This window comes from Chiroxiphia lanceolata, chromosome 9, assembly GCF_009829145.1.
Source record: "Chiroxiphia lanceolata isolate bChiLan1 chromosome 9, bChiLan1.pri, whole genome shotgun sequence".
In the NCBI taxonomy this organism is placed as follows: domain Eukaryota; kingdom Metazoa; phylum Chordata; class Aves; order Passeriformes; family Pipridae; genus Chiroxiphia; species Chiroxiphia lanceolata.
This window is the reverse complement of record NC_045645.1, coordinates 8,015,001-8,030,813: the sequence shown is the minus strand read 5'-3', so window position 1 is coordinate 8,030,813 and position 15,813 is coordinate 8,015,001. Positions and strand designations below refer to the sequence as shown.

The 15,813-nt window shown below is 35.3% G+C and overlaps 1 protein-coding gene across 1 annotated transcript in view; it reads left to right on the top strand.

Annotated features, from left to right (window-relative positions):
• Positions 1-15,813, top strand: part of FAF1 (Fas associated factor 1) — a 156,555-nt gene that overhangs the window by 70,529 nt on the left and 70,213 nt on the right. The window contains exon 8 of the mRNA XM_032696388.1: positions 10,171-10,257. Within this exon, the coding sequence (XP_032552279.1) occupies positions 10,171-10,257 (87 nt within the window). The remainder of the gene's footprint in view (positions 1-10,170; positions 10,258-15,813) is intronic.

Here is a 15,813-nt window from a genome sequence, read left to right as displayed (position 1 = left end):
TTTCTTGGAATTATAATATGAGATTTGGGGGAGATGATGATAGGACCAAACTGAAAAGAAAATTCAAGGAGAAGGTTTTGGTTTTTTTCTTTTTCTTTTTTCTTTTCCTTTCCCCCGTATGAATACAAATGATGCACTTTACTATGATTAAATACAGCAAGAATTGGACATTTAACTTTCATTCTTCTCCTTACTAGATATGAGTGATTACTTTTGAAACTCTTCAAAATTACCAGGTAGGAAAGTGATGAAAGACCAGTGTATGTATTTGCCGTGCTTGGGCTGTTGCAAACCAGTTACTTTTTAAATCAAGATGAGGGTGTTTGACTCCAATTAAATTTGTCTAAAATTTTCTTTTGTTCAGAACATGAGATCCATGAAAATGAAAAAAATGTCCTTTCCACTGCAAGAGTCACACTGACTATCTCTTTCACTTCTAGTGATAATTCAGACCCTAGAAATAATCTTCAGTGTCCTTATGAGTGGGAACCTGACTATGTCCACAATAATCACTGTACTGTAACTTAAGACAACTAGTTCCTTAGAAAGGAAATGACACAACCAGTACAAGATACAGGAAAGTGTATTGCTGAAGAGCAGTTTTTGTCACTGATTTCTGACAGAGGAAGTGAAACAGATTGTAAGACAGGAGCTGCAGAATTGCACTGATTTGTGCAGTAGTCTGAGTATATGCACAAGTGATGAGGACAAGGTGGGACCAAGCCTGTGTTTTTTCTTTCTTCCCAGCCTTAGTTCATATTTTACCATTACCCAGTAGTGACAGTAACTTCTGGTAAGTCTGACAGATGTTAGGATGGACAGAATGTGTATTTAATAGTTTAAATTGTGTTTTCATACTAGTTTTAAATAGCTTGGATCAAAGTCTCGGTCATGTACTTAACTTCATGATCAGTAAGTGTCAAGGTACATTTTCCTCCAAGTAACTGCTTTAACCTCTGAGATAATTTATTAGGAGTATCCATTAAGTCTGCTAAGTATGGAATCTGTATGAAAAGACTTGTCCCTTCTGATGGTCTTTCATGAGGTTAACCCAGACACAAACTGTTATCCTGGTGCAGTCCTCTGTTGCACTTAGTAGACCAGCTGTTTCAACTATTGGTTTTCATATGGCTTTCTTTAGCTCCAGAGATCATAGAACTGATCTTAATTGCACTTTTCTAATTTGATGCTTTCCATGTCCGTCTTACTCCCAGAGATACCTTAATTCAGATTACATATTGTTTTATCTGTCTAGCTTGAGCTCTGTTCTGCCCTGGCTGCAGCAGAGTCCAGAATAACCCTCTGGATGTCACAGAATTTTTCTGTCATGCTTTGTGAAGTACTCTGAAAACTTCTGGAAGGTGGTAACTAAAAGTAACATTTTCTATAGTGAAACTAAGATCTCATTCTTCCTGCCAGATGCAGGATCTTGCTCGAGTGTAGTCCTCCAGAGTTTGTCCCATTATATGTAAAGGGTCCTAAAATGTTAATTTTTAATGGAAGCAAAATAGCAGATATTTGGCAACTTATCAACATTTCAGGATGTAAAATCAACTGGAATTGGGACGTTGGGAGTAAAAATATTAGAAACTGTATTTACCCTTCATATTGCAGCTGAATGTTTTGTCAAAAGAGTAGTTGCCTGTTGATAGTGATCTGGTAGTAGATGACTGAGTAGCAGTTGCATGTTGTCTTTCATAATGTGCAGAGAGATCAGTCAAAAGTTTCCACAGAGCAGTGTTTTGTCACTTAGTCTACTAATAAGTATATTTTCTTAAATGACCATTCCTACTGAATGGAAAAACAAACTAGGTCTTCCAAATGTATCTTTTCTGTGTCAGTGCACTGTATGCAGAACAAGCAAACGAGTGAACTTCAAGTATTATCATTGGTTTTATTTTGTTAGTAGAAGTCTTTAAGGCATTTTCAAATAAATTCGTAAAATTGTTTTGGCAGTAAGTCTTTGTTGTTTGTTCTCTTTTAACCCTAATCACATCTTCCTTTCAATCTCTAATGTCACAGCCAGCTCACACTCTTAATTCTTTCGTACCCTATTTCAAACTCATGCTTGTGTGCTGCTAAAATGATTTTTTTCCTGTGGGTTGTTTTTTTTTTTCTTTTTTCAAATACTCGTGTCTCTTGCCTCAATTTCTTAAGAATGTGTTTTCCCTTCTTCTTCTATAGGAATTTGTTTCTTCTTTTAACCTTCTATTAAAAAATTCAAAGGGTCATGCAGTTTTAAGTTCAGAGGGGATTATCACAATTAGGTCTCCTAGGCACTACAAGCAATGAATAATAATAATTATGTGGGCTGAACCTTTGTGCAGTGCAGGCCATATAGCAGCAACCAGTAACTTCTGCATCAAGTTCAGAAGATTGTAACTTGCATTTAGCAATAATGCTGTTCTAAAAGGATAGCTAATTTAAGGGATTTAAAAATGGAGATCAGCAAAGAGATTTCTTTATTTCACAGAATTAAAATATACATGTATGCTGTCAGAAAACGGAGGCATTGAGAATAAAACCAGTATTTTAAAGACAGGCAGTTGTATGTAGAATTTGAATATAATGAATAATATAGTGAAAATACTCAACATTTGCCACATACTGTGGCCCAGGAAAAGGCTGATCCAAAGCAGTGGCAAAAAGTAGTATCTGGTAGTTTGAAGAGAGCTCAGATTAATTCTCAAACCTTGTCTAGACAGGAGGCTGAGCTTGGGAAAATATCTTGCTAAATATTTGAGGGAACATGTCATGTTTGGAACATCTCATGTGCTTGGAACATCCATCTTTTCAGATTATATTGTAGGTCTGTAAGTATGTGTGTGTATATAAATATATGTATATAAAATGCATGAGGCAATCAGAAGTTCACATGTCAGAAGATTCAGTAGAGTTTAGTTGTAGCCTTGCTTTTATTTTCTGTTTCAAAATTTGCAAGTTTCAACGACAAAAATATGCTAGTCTTACCCAATGATCCGTTTTATTGTGGGTTGTAGTGTTAAGATATGCACTTGGCACAGATCCATTAAAAAAGGTCAAATGACATCCAAGAAGGGTTGGTTTAAAATAGGAGATCCAACAAATGAAGTAGAGGATAATGAAGTATGAATAATTGTGAAATTACGAAAGTAATTTATTCACAATGTTATTTCTGGTGCTAAAAGGAATCTGCCAAAGGCTTCTTTGCAAGCATTAACAAAATGTAATGAATCTTAAGTGTCGTTACATTTAATGAATTTTTAAATAATCTGGTGATTCCCAAACTGGATGAGCTTCTGATAAAAACTTCTAGTTGAGAAAAAGTTCTTAATTATTCGATTAAGTGTTACAGCTCAGAAATACAGTTGCTCAATGAGGCTGTAGAGTGAGTAGGGGGTGTCTTGGAAGGTGTGTGTCAGCTATAGAACAAGAGGACAGAACACAGCCATATAGCTTAGGAAAAAGCAGTTTATTTTCTCTTAATTTATGACATTTAAAGTTTGCCAGTAGTATTTCACATAAGTAATTCACACTAGCTGTAGTCCTCAAGAATTTACAGAAGTCAAATGAAAGTAATAGGGGTTGGTTTTTTTGGATTTTGTTTGATGACTCATTATGATGGGTGTAAATCTTGGAGAACAAGGCTATAAGTGCTTAGTTGGGGAGTAAAGAAACCATATGCCTTTCTGGAAGTGGTGCTGGTTCCTTATATTTAGTACCTAATTATCCTAAAAGAGCTGGTTTTTTACTAAAGTATTATGGTGAATCATCTCTCTGTTAGAGTTATTATCTGCTTACGGATTCTTTCTCCTGAAAGTTTTCCTTCCTCCACCATTTAAAAATACATAACAGCATAGCAATATTAACTTTGCATTTACTTATCCAACCACTTAATCTTTCAAAGTGGTTCCCTGTTTCTCCTTACCTCATCTCTCAAATTGAACATAGTGTTTATGTTAAAGTATTTATTTAATCCTGAGATACATGAAGTTCTTACTCCACCTTTCCAGCCATGAGAGGCAAAATTTATGTACTTTGATCTCTTTTCTAGATATTGAAATGAAAGAGTTGGAAACAAAAAAAGAATGTATTGGCTGGTTTTTGCTCAGTGTTTAATATCTAGTTCTTGGTTTGAATTCTTATCAGCAGTGTCACAAAAAATCGCACATTTCTTGCCAGGCTTAAGTTAATTTGAACGATTCCACAAAGGTTTGTAATGAAGATGTTGGCACAAATTGACTGAGTGCTACAGTGCAATACAACCCATGTTTAACAGTAGTTTAGACTGGGTTTATTTGGGTTTGAACACTTTCCCATACACACTAAAGTGAAAGTTGGATGCGTTAGTGGTGTTTCTGTACATAAAGTGTGTTTAGTTGCAGGAAAATGTTACACAAAAACTTAGCAGAAAATTTTCTGTTGATTTTTTCTCTGTGTGTTGTAACTCACTGATGAATTCTGCTTTGTATGTGGCTGACGTACAATGGACATTCAGGTTCTCTTAGGGCCATTTAGGAAGGTTTGAAATTGCATATTGTTTTTAATTTAAAAATGAAACAGTCCTAATCAGAGGGAAGAGAATACTACTTGCAGGAAGTATACACATTTTGGTGCTTTTATTTGTTTCAATTTTACTTGTCATAATAGAAAAAGCAAGTAATGTATTTCGGACATTGAATTAAAATGTATTATCTTAGAATTTATTCTGCATTAAACAAGAGACAAGGTTTCAAAGCTTTAGGCTACTAAAGGAGAAAACTTGTTAAATAAAGACCAGAATATTTTCAGAGGTATTAAAAGCAAGAATAGTAATTTAGAGGAAGAGCTCTGAAATAAAAAAACTAATTAGAGAATTAAAGCACATAATTGATTTCCTATACATTTCATAAAAGTGCTGAATCACAACTGACTTTTGGCTTGTAGACTTGGGCAGGTGAGGTTTTCTTTTGCATTCAGTATATAGATTTTAAATATTTACATTAGAAGTGTATTTTTTCCTTTAGATTACAACAGAGTGAATTGAGTATGGGTAAATGTAAATAGCATAGAGAGTCTTCCTTAGAGAGTTTCGATGGTATAAAATTTGTGAGAGGCAGATGCTGCTATTTAAAAATAGCCCAATTATGACATCTTAATTCACTAATTGAAAGCATTCCATAGTTTAAACTGCAGTCAGCTGCTAGGAGAGACAGGTTATCATTTATGTCTTTCTAATTGCATTATTATTTCTGAAGTAAAGCCTACACTAAAATGAAAATTTGATTATTAAAATAACCTTCATTTTTTAATTTTTTAAATGTAGTTTTTAATATTATGTATTGGAAATACAAGAATGCAAACAAAATTGTGAGTGGAGGAGATTTATACCATACCCCTTTAAAGGAGTCTTGGGTAAAGTACTCTGAGAGTTCTGGTTTGGGTGATAATGTCAGTGGTGGTTCAGACAGTACGTTACATTACTCTATATATAGAGTATATCCCACCTGTGGGTTGTTAGTTAAAATTACTGCACATCTCACTTTTTAAAGTTAAGAAATTCAGGGTTTTTTTGATTTCTTGCTATTCTTTTCCTGATAAAATGCAAAATACGTTTCCTCTACAGTGAGGAAATTTTAAGTATGGATCACTTTGATTTGTCATTTTCTCTCCTTACATCTTCAGTTTGTGTCCTGCACTTTTCTGTTACTATGGACCAAGTCTTTTGCAATAAGTTGTGGCAGAGATGCTGATTCAGAAAAATCTTTCTTTATAGTTTTGTGTCTCTGTATTTATAATAATGCTTGGTAGTCCATAGTTAACTGAAATTATCCTTTAATCTGACCTATCTTTTTGTTCATGGCTATTGATAACATCGCTATCCTTTCAGATTCACCATTTTAACACCTTTGACACTTCTCTGTGCTTAAAAACTTGGTAGATTCTGTCCCTGCTTCCCATGTATTACTGCAGATTCCCAATACTGTTTGCTATCTGTCAGTGGAATTTTGCCTGGCAGAGATGTTAAAGGCTTTCCTCTATAATCCTGAAGCCTATCACTTCAGCTGGGTTTGCCTCCTTTCTTTCCATCTTTTTTCACCAAAATGCTCTGCTTACTTTGCACTTCTTTCTGTCATTGCCCCATCTGTATCGTTGCTGTCTCCTAAAAATTTTGGTTACTTGTCTTGGCCTCTTCTCTCTTACAATGTCAAAGTCAAGATTCTCGCTGTACTATCAGTGCCCTGTGAAACCTTGGTCTGTCTGCATCTGCTCTCATTTCCCTGCGTCCCCCAACTCACATTCCACATTCCTCACAGTCCTCTGACTTTATTGCTCCTTTTGTCTGCCTTTCATGCACTCATTTTTGCACTGTCTTTCATGCTGCCTATGTGCCTGGAACAGTCTTTAGCATCTCAGCCAATTTACAGCTTTGCATAAATTATATTTAATAATAAGACTAACAAAAGTTCATTATCTACATTATTTCAATTAACTTTGTACCTGCATAAGCAGAAAACAGCCTGAGGGAAAGTACTGTTAAACTGTGTTGTGATTTGTTGTGATTCAAAGATACAGATTCAGGCATGGCAGTTCTTTGATGATTCAGCATAAATTTAATTTTAAAAAATTATTTACTAAGTGTTAGATTATTGGTTTTGACAATAGATTTCAGATTTTTCTAATTCAGAGGTAAGAAAATAACTGCTTATTCTTGCTAAGTAAAATCACCCAAAGATTGTCATCATCACATTACCTGGTAGAGACTTTTTGCCCTGTGATACATTTTGCTTCATTTTATCCTTACTAATATGAATGTGGAAGGACTTTAAAATGTAGTATTAACTTTATATCTACAAATAAAGTATATCTTTTGTGTTTAACCTTGCTTTTAAAGCAACATAATCATCTGCTTAAAGGAAAGATGATTAGATAAAGTGAAAGATAAGGAAGTAACACCACCTGTATCTGGGAAGTTTTCTGTGTGTTGGCTACTTTGACATACAGGTTTTCTTCAAATATCAAACCTTGTTTAATATTTTAATTCCCTTCAACACCAGTGAAACTTCATATGGTTTTCCAGCATCATTGTATAGCTGCAAGGCAGGGCATTCTGCAGGAATTATACTTTCCCAAGTAAAACTTCATCTGAAATACATGGGGGTATTTTCTTGGTTTAAATGGCTGTATCGATACTGTTCACAGCTGAGTTGTGAAACCAAATAGATGTGGCTTTAATTTGTTTTTAAGTGATCTCATATATTCTGGAGATGATAATCTGAAGGGTGGCTGCCATAGTAATGTGCCAGTCACCATGGCATCTGAACATTATGAAAAGAAATTCTGGGCTGCACAAAGACAATGCCACCAATTTGTATTTCAAGCTGATCAAAGGTGGGGGACCAAAAAGTTTGCCAATAAATGTAGCTCAGTGGATGGCACTACAACTTAGAGTTTGCTTTACATGAATTCAGAAAGATTTTGGTCCTCCTGTTGCCTCCTATTGAATTTATAAGTGAAAGCCTTAACACAGACTTTGTCCATTTACTATGCTAGCTTTTTTTGCAGTTGCATGAAGAGTGTGGCTGTAGATTTTTATTTCATTGGCCCAGTGACGGAGCAGTTTATGGTTTTGCTTTATGTGAATCTTTAGAACTTTTTCCTTCTTATGGAATTTTTAACTTTAGGGTGAAATTAAGTCAGTTAGCGAAGAGAAGGGATTTTCTGTACTCAGTTGGTAAATATTCCAATCTCTGAAACATTTTACAATCTGCTTTCGTAATAGTGTTCTAATTATCAAACAAACCTAAAATTAAATAGTTATTTAAAAGCAAGTTTATTTTATCTTAAATAATTGATTGTGGCTTGTTGTTTGAAAGAGGACTGCTTCGGCGTGAACTCCAAATCCAGTTATGATCTTAACTCCAGCAGTTTGTTTAATCAAACATTACTCTAATCAGTCTTACATGGTCCTCTACCCAGCCAGGCCTGTCTATAACAACTGGTTTATTCTGCGACGAGTTGCTCAACAGATGTCATTCTGGTAGAATAATGCAGCAGAATACTTGTGCATTGGCTAAAATTACTTCAACTTTGATCACTTTTGTCCAGCACATCAGTCTGGCATTGTGCTTTATACCAACATAACACTTTACCCCGAGCATGCCTTTCAAGCTTAGAATAGCAGAGGAATGTTATTGAATTCAGTGCAGTTACAGATGAGTTAATGAAAGAAGGGAAATACTGTTTTTTTCATAATGCCTTTCTGTTGTACTTTGGAATTAAAAGGGAATTTGAGGAATGTGACTTCCGAGTTATTTATTTTTACTTCTGAAGGCTTTTTGAAAACAGTATTATGCAGTCCCATTGATCCCATGTTTCTGTAAATAAGTTGCACTTGTTATTTAAAAATAGCTCCTTTTAGAGTTTTACATTGTGAAAATAATATTAATAAGACTTTCTGATGGGTAACTGGGCAATAAATACCTCACAGGGACAGTTTATCCTGGTTTTTAATACAAGAAAACTAAAGCAGCAAAAACCATATTCTTGTGATCACAGATAAGGATTGCTACATTTTGATGGGCTGTTGTGGGGTCAGTACAGAGTAACATCTTTAACTGGATACTAAGTTGTCAAGGATACAAAGAGGAAGCACTAAAAAGAAGTCCACTTTTAAATTTTTTTTTAGTTAAAATATAGATGTAATTTTTTTTTTAATTGAAGCATAGCTACCAGGTCAGTCTCCTTGTGAAAACTGCTGAACAAAACCAATATTAACATAAAGGGTATCATGTTATCAATTTACCAGTTTTAGAAAAAACTGAGAGAGATCTCAAGGATTCTAAAACATACAGTGAATGTAAAACTGAGCTGAAATTCCAACCCAGATATATGTTATGATACTGAAATGTCCAGGTAAGGAACCCACATGGTCTAAATTTCAGCCTTTAGTGAGATACAGACTCAAGAGTTGGAAGTATTGTATCTTACTCTTGGATGATAAACTGAATCACTTCTTTTCCACTTATTTGTGCAGAATATATATGTTAATAAAGCTTTAAGTTGAGAGTATTGAAATTATTATCTGCATAGTCTGTGTATTAGATCTATCCAGAAATATGAGACAGTTCTTCACAGTTTTTACTAAGGGGCACTCTATTAGTATGAAATAGTTCTACTAAAAGTAGTGAGAATGAGCAGCAGTAATTAAATGGAAGATCTGAAAATACAATAAGAGCACTGTACTTTGTGTTTGATCTTGATATGTTCTCAGTTGTATGTATTTGTTGGCAAACTTGCAGCCATGCCACTGGAGAGTCTTTTGAAGAATGTTGCCCAAATCAACATTTGTGAGCAAGGGTATGGTGGAAATCCCTGCCTTGTCCCTCACTCTCTTTAGGATCTTTACAATGATTAGAACAATTATTTCACCACTTACTATCTGCACAAGTATTCTTCATCCATCTGTTGATGTGCAAAATTTGAAAGAAGGGTTCCATGCAGCATTTCTCTCTAAAGACAATCCAGGTAAAGTTTTGGTACTATTTCATTATGCAAACACATTTGTAGATAAATATGTACTACCAGATGTTTCACGTACATCCTGTACTAAAAATAAATGACAAATTTTGAGGGAACATATGTACTTTCCATATGTTTTATATTACCTTACTGTAGAGTCAAACCTCAACTGTGCTTCAGTGCTGAAGCTATGGCAAGTACTGATTAATAGGCAGGATCAAATGATATCAGATGTTTTTTGTTTTATTGTATTATCTTCCTGAGAATGGTAGTTTAGAATCGTCTTTCATTAATTTTTTTGAATATGAAACCTTTATCTGTATGGGTTATGTTAGTATTTACCATTTTCACAAATTTCAGCTTACTTCCTGATTTTTGTAAACTACTTCTCTATTCAGAAAAAGTTGTTAACTCGAGGTAAGTGCACTAGACTCCAAACAGGGTGCTAGCTCATATCTTTTTCTGCTGACAGCTATAACATAGTTTTTTCAAATGCCTTTGGCAATATTGTGTGTAAACCTGTGGACCAGATCTGAACCTTAAGAGTGTTGAAGGAACAAGTTTTACAATAATTAGAAAAAAAGAAAAATAAAAAAGTTGGGGTATGTTGAAAACAATGCAGTTTGCCTGTATTGCTTTTGCTACAGCAAATTCTGATTTTTTTTTTTATTTACTTATTTTTTTAACCAGGTAAAGCGGAATGTGTATGACCTGACTAGTATCCCTGTCCGTCACCAGTTGTGGGAAGGCTGGCCTTCTTCTGCCACAGATGACTCAGTGAGTGCTTTTGATTCTCATTTCATTTCTCCCTGCAAATAGGTGATTTTACTTAGATTTTTGATGGGAGTCACTCAGTAGTTTTTACTCTCATGTGCAGTAACTTAACATTGCACACACTTCAGACCTTTGCCTTGAGAGATACAAATACTGAAGATTTGGATTACTGAAATACATGGAAATTATTCATGTGTATCAGATTTGGTGCATGTTTTAGACAAGGAGACGTGTTCTAGACTGAAGCAAAGCTGCACAGAGTTTTGGAAGTTGAAGAAGTCTATTGCAGTGATGGAACTGCAGGGAAAAAGTCCTTGGTTTTATGTATGCTTTGCATGCACATCTAGATATTTGACCAAGATAGTTCACCATATGTATGCTTGATCCTGTGCCTGGCTTCAAAACAGGAGGTGTTCCTCCTGAAATCAGTGGAGGGTCACTGTTGGTGACAGAATCCACTTGTGAATTTGCCTACAAATTCATGAAGTTGTGGGACTTAACCTGCAGAATTCCATTAAATGCTGCACTTGGTTCCTTGCATGGTTGTCCCTTCAGCATGTTTTACAGCACATCTTTCAGTTTTGCTCAGGTAATTTTCTTACAGTGGTACGTTACCAATGCCAGCCTAGTGAGGTCTGCCTTTATTTAGAAAAAACCAAAATAAATAAACCCACTAAAAAAATGCCTAAGAGGCTGAAATTATTATGTAGTTATGTTGTATGCCAATTTTGTGACCCGAGAAAAATGTATAAAAATGAAGTTTTTATATTTTTATAAAATCATTCATGTAAACTATAGATTGAACCTGAGTGTTCTACAAAGTGAAAATGCAGTTGGGGATTGCTTTCTCTAAATTTTACCATTGTCTTTGATGCACTACTTTCCTGTTTGTTTCCACTCTCTTTTTGTAAAGGGAGAATTGCTGTTTGAATATGGCTGCTGCGTTTTTTGCTCTGGGTAAAGGATTTAAGCCAATTAAAAAAAAAAAACCAACAAAGATGTCTGGATTTCTAATATACTTGTAAAACATATCCATGGTAGTGTTTACAGAAACAGTAGTTGAGAAAGGTGGGTAAATCTCTGTCCCTGTATTCAAGAGCCTATCTGGGCTGATGGATGCAATATCTGAAATAACAGCATGGTGTCATGTGGTAATTACAGTCTTTGAAATATGGATCCATTTTAACATTTTATTAGTTTACATTAGCCCAAAAAAGAATTGGAAACTCAACACTTCTAATCTGTTTTCCCACAGCTGTTCAGTTTTCACGTGTTTTCTGCCCTCCCCTTTTCTTTTGAATAGGATACCTCACGTGTGTAAAACTCATAAATCTGTTTTAAGTCTGTTTTTACAAGTGACATTGTTACAGGTGAATCTTTCCCCTTTTCATCTTTAATGAAATCAGTGAATGTCGAGTCATCTGCTCTGAAGCAGAGGAGTCCTCAGAGCTCACTGCGAGTCTGGTGGAGCTGGAACTTGTCAGCTGTGTAAACAGATTTGAATGTGTTGCCAACAAAAATATAATTAATTTCTCTCTAAAATTAGAGGCCATAGCTTACTGTTTATAAAGATTTAACGTTCGCAACGCCTGTCTGTGGTTCTGTGATCTGAACATTTTTTCCTTTGCAAATTAGAAATATTCAGTAATAATTACTTTAGTGGTGAATTTTTAAAATCAGGTTTTCCGTCATGAGTTTTTAATTTGCTGTACTGTAGTATAGTGCCCCATTGCAATTAAGGAGTTAAAGAAAGACTTGATTAAAATACTTTTTTCATTTGCATGTTATGCAGCATAAGAAATACTTTGTAATACCACGGGAGGTTTTTTCAGTGCAGTTCTCGTTAACCTTTGGCTTAGCAAACAGGACAACTAAATAGACTTGGCATAATTGGATTCCTGTATCATCTTGAGTCTCTTATGAACCTGACAGACTACAGTCTTCTGACATTATCAGGAAATTTAGTGGAGTCAATAGTAATTTAAAACATTGTTGCTTCATCTCCCTTTAGAGTTAAGGTATGTTCTCTGCTTGTACTATCTAATGGAATATGGGATACTGTATGAATTGTCAATAACTCTTTCAGATCCTTTGCACACTTTCACCAGGGAAATGGGTATCAAAACCTCCACAAGCAGGAGAATGTTTTCATGCTGTGACAGTTTGATTGTGGGAAACAAGGCGTACATAGGCCATGGAAATCTTGTTTCACCATTTGGCAAGGACATGTTTTTAGCTTTTCTTGTGCCCGAATAATTTTAACGCCACAAATTATATCTGTTCTGCTTATTAAAGTGCAAACAAAGTAAAGGTATGAGTTTTAAATCATTATTTTTTTAATGAGTTTGCATAACTAAAACTTTAATACAACCAAAGGCTTAATTTATCTATTTTTGTGTTTATATCATCAAGTGATACAGTGAAGTCTTGAAGATCATCCTAGAAAATAAAAAAAAATTGATTTGATTTAACTCAAGATCATTCACAATTTGTTCTCAATTTTTATTTTGGATTTTGTAGCAGCCTTAACATTGCAGAGCTGGTAAAACAAGAACCACGCCAGAATAATATACTAAAATTTCTGAAGTGTATTCCATTTCTTTTTGCTGTATTGGCTGAACTTGTAGACTGTCACTGGTAATTACCACTATCGTCAAGTGGAATGAGCAACTTTCAAATGTGTGTGCATTGAAAGAAAAATCTGGGATCAGTCATAGGTGGTGTTTTAGTTACAGTTTTTACATGGAAACATTGGGATTTTATTTACATAAGTACAGGAGACTTTTTGGATATTAGCCTTACACAGGTATGTTTGAGGTAAAACCTTTTTTCCCCATGAGGTCACTTTTTTTATTTCAGTAGAATGAGTTGTTGTTTTGGTAGCACAGAACAATGCCCAATACAAGAAGGAGAGAGGTTGCTTTTGTGCTACTTTTGTTCTTGGTATTTAAGCTAAAGATTTTTTCTTAATTGGTTCATTGTTTTAAGTTTGGCACAGCAATGAGAAATTCTGCTTTTTCGTAAGTAATGACAGCGAGCATGTCAAAATGGAATATGTTCCTGTATTAAAAAGATGTAAAAGTTTTAGGATGAGGTTTAAGGGTGGGAAGGGGGAGAGAGACAAAGCCAGAAGATGAAGCACAGTGTTGTAACTGTGCCCTTGCACACAGAGCCTGTACAGAGGAACATCCATCCTCCCGCCTGCTGCCGGTAGCGCTTTGTTCCCAAAACAGTACGGTTGGTCAAGACCTTGTATCCTCATTTCAGGAGAAGTATCTCTACTTCTTCATTGTATAGCTAAGCCATTGGGTATTTGTTCAGGCAGAAGTAGGTCTATGCTGGCAAGTTACTCAGCTATTCTGCTGAACAGTCACATTTCAGGTGGGACACGTATGTTGCCACTGACATGTTGAGGTTCTGCATCATCTCTCTTGAGTGTGACCGCCTTCCATTCTGTGATGGCTGTAGCAGATGTGGTTGATCTTCCTTAGCTGAATTTATTAGAGAATTCTGGGCTATAGTCAAAAATCTCAAATGCTTGTGTATGATCCAATTAGCACTGCTGTTATATTTAGTCATTTCATTGCTGAGTACTAAGCACAGTGTCTGCACAGATAAAAATTAAGAATGCTGATAAATAATGTTGTGGTACAAAGTGAAACCATTTATGACACTTCTTGGCTGATCTCCAGATTTTTGAAGAGGTTGGGTATTAAGCATCTGAGTAATTAGTATTTGGGAGTATGTATTTCTTTCCCTTTCCAGGTCTTACAGTTCTGAACAGAAAGTTCATTACCACATGCTGTCAATTGTGATATGAAAACAAGTTGTGAGGTTTACATATGCTGGCTGTTTAATTGTAATGGATGCCATGTCTGCATTTACTGCATCATTTGGAATCTTCCCTGTGGAATTGATATGACTAAAGAATGAATAGTCCTGATAGAGAAAGTATCTACTAATCAGAAGTGTAAAATTGGCTATATTTAAATTAAAATACGTACCTCATTTGAAAATACTCAACTATTTTTTTCTGTGCAAGAATATCATAATTATAATTTGGATTGTCTGTACTGTTAATTACTTTGTGTGTTACTTTCCTTCTATGGTTCTCATCAGTGACTTGCAGTACAATAGTAGAGTGAATCTGGCAGTATCCTTTTATTTTAGATACATAGAAAAATACTTGAAGTTTATTTCATTGTATGGGTTCAGAAGTATGGTAAAGTTTCAGTTTAACATTTCTGCTATAATCCCAAGTGAGTAATGGAAGTTAAGTTTTCAGACAATTAATGGTAATTATGAAGCAGCAAATTACTCATCATTAAGAAATATAAAAATAACTGAGTAATTTAATAAACAGTTTCTAAATATGTTTGTTTTAGATAACATTCTGGCTTTGACTTATGGCTTGCTTGGATTTTTTTTGTGCGTGAAAGTATGATGAATTACCATGTTCTTCCTCCAGAAAATCCAAGGAGGTTACAGTTGCTCCTTCACAATTTTTTTAAACCCTCAGTGCTTCTGTTTGATGCAAGGATAGTGGGATGGCAAATAGCTGTGATCTCAGAAGTCTGGGAAAATTAAGACCACCTCTCTTAGTGCCCATGAAAGGGGTTCTAGCTTTTATAACTTATTTCAGGCATGAATTTAAAAGTCAATAAAATCATAGAATTTTAAGGCTATTTCATATTTCCGAAAGAGAAGAGCAGGGAGATTAATTTGGACATACGCAGATGTATTGGGAGTAGGTGAGGCAGTAAGAGTCTGTTTTATGACTGTTCTTATGGGCCAGTTTATTGTCACTGATTAAATAGAAATTTCGTCTTTGAGAGCAGGTGCTTCTCTTAACCTGTTACCTTTTTGGGAAGGAAGAGGCTTCAAAGAAGTGTAGAAGGAAGTCCAGTTGACTTTACCACATTTATTATCTGATGTTTTCATAACGACAGCGTTGCTGGTTTTGCTGAGGCAAAGGTACAGAGTACCCAAAAGTACAGAGCCTTTCTTTAGAAGACCAGGTCCACATGGAGCTTTTTACAGTGTCATTGAGGGCTTAAGGAAAATCTCCATAACAATATACCAAATAAAAGGCAAGTAGCATATCCCAACTCATGTGCTGGACTCCTATCCTGACCAGTGCTTTCACTTTCTAGTCAGTGTGTGTGTCAAACACAGAGTGTAATTAAAAGGACTCAGGTTTTCTCCTTAGGTGTTTAGAGCTTTCATGCTGGTTTCAGCACATCCCAGGTTTGCTCTGCTGTCCTCTGTTAGCCAGTGATGATGCCTTGTGTCCTACAGGGAAGACTTTGTAGCTGTTACTGCTTTTAGAGAATATTGTCTCTGGCTTTTTCTGAGATCCCAGTTGCTTTTTGTAATGAAGAATAACTGATCAACATAATCTCACTCAACAAGATCCAACTACATGGTCCATGTTTGGTTTTTGTTTACCAGATCTTGGTCATAACCAAGTAGAGCAAGGTAAAGGTGTCCTTGCATACCTTGGCTCAGACAGAGACTAGTGCTGATGTTGAATGAATTATTTGCTTATCTAAGGGAAGG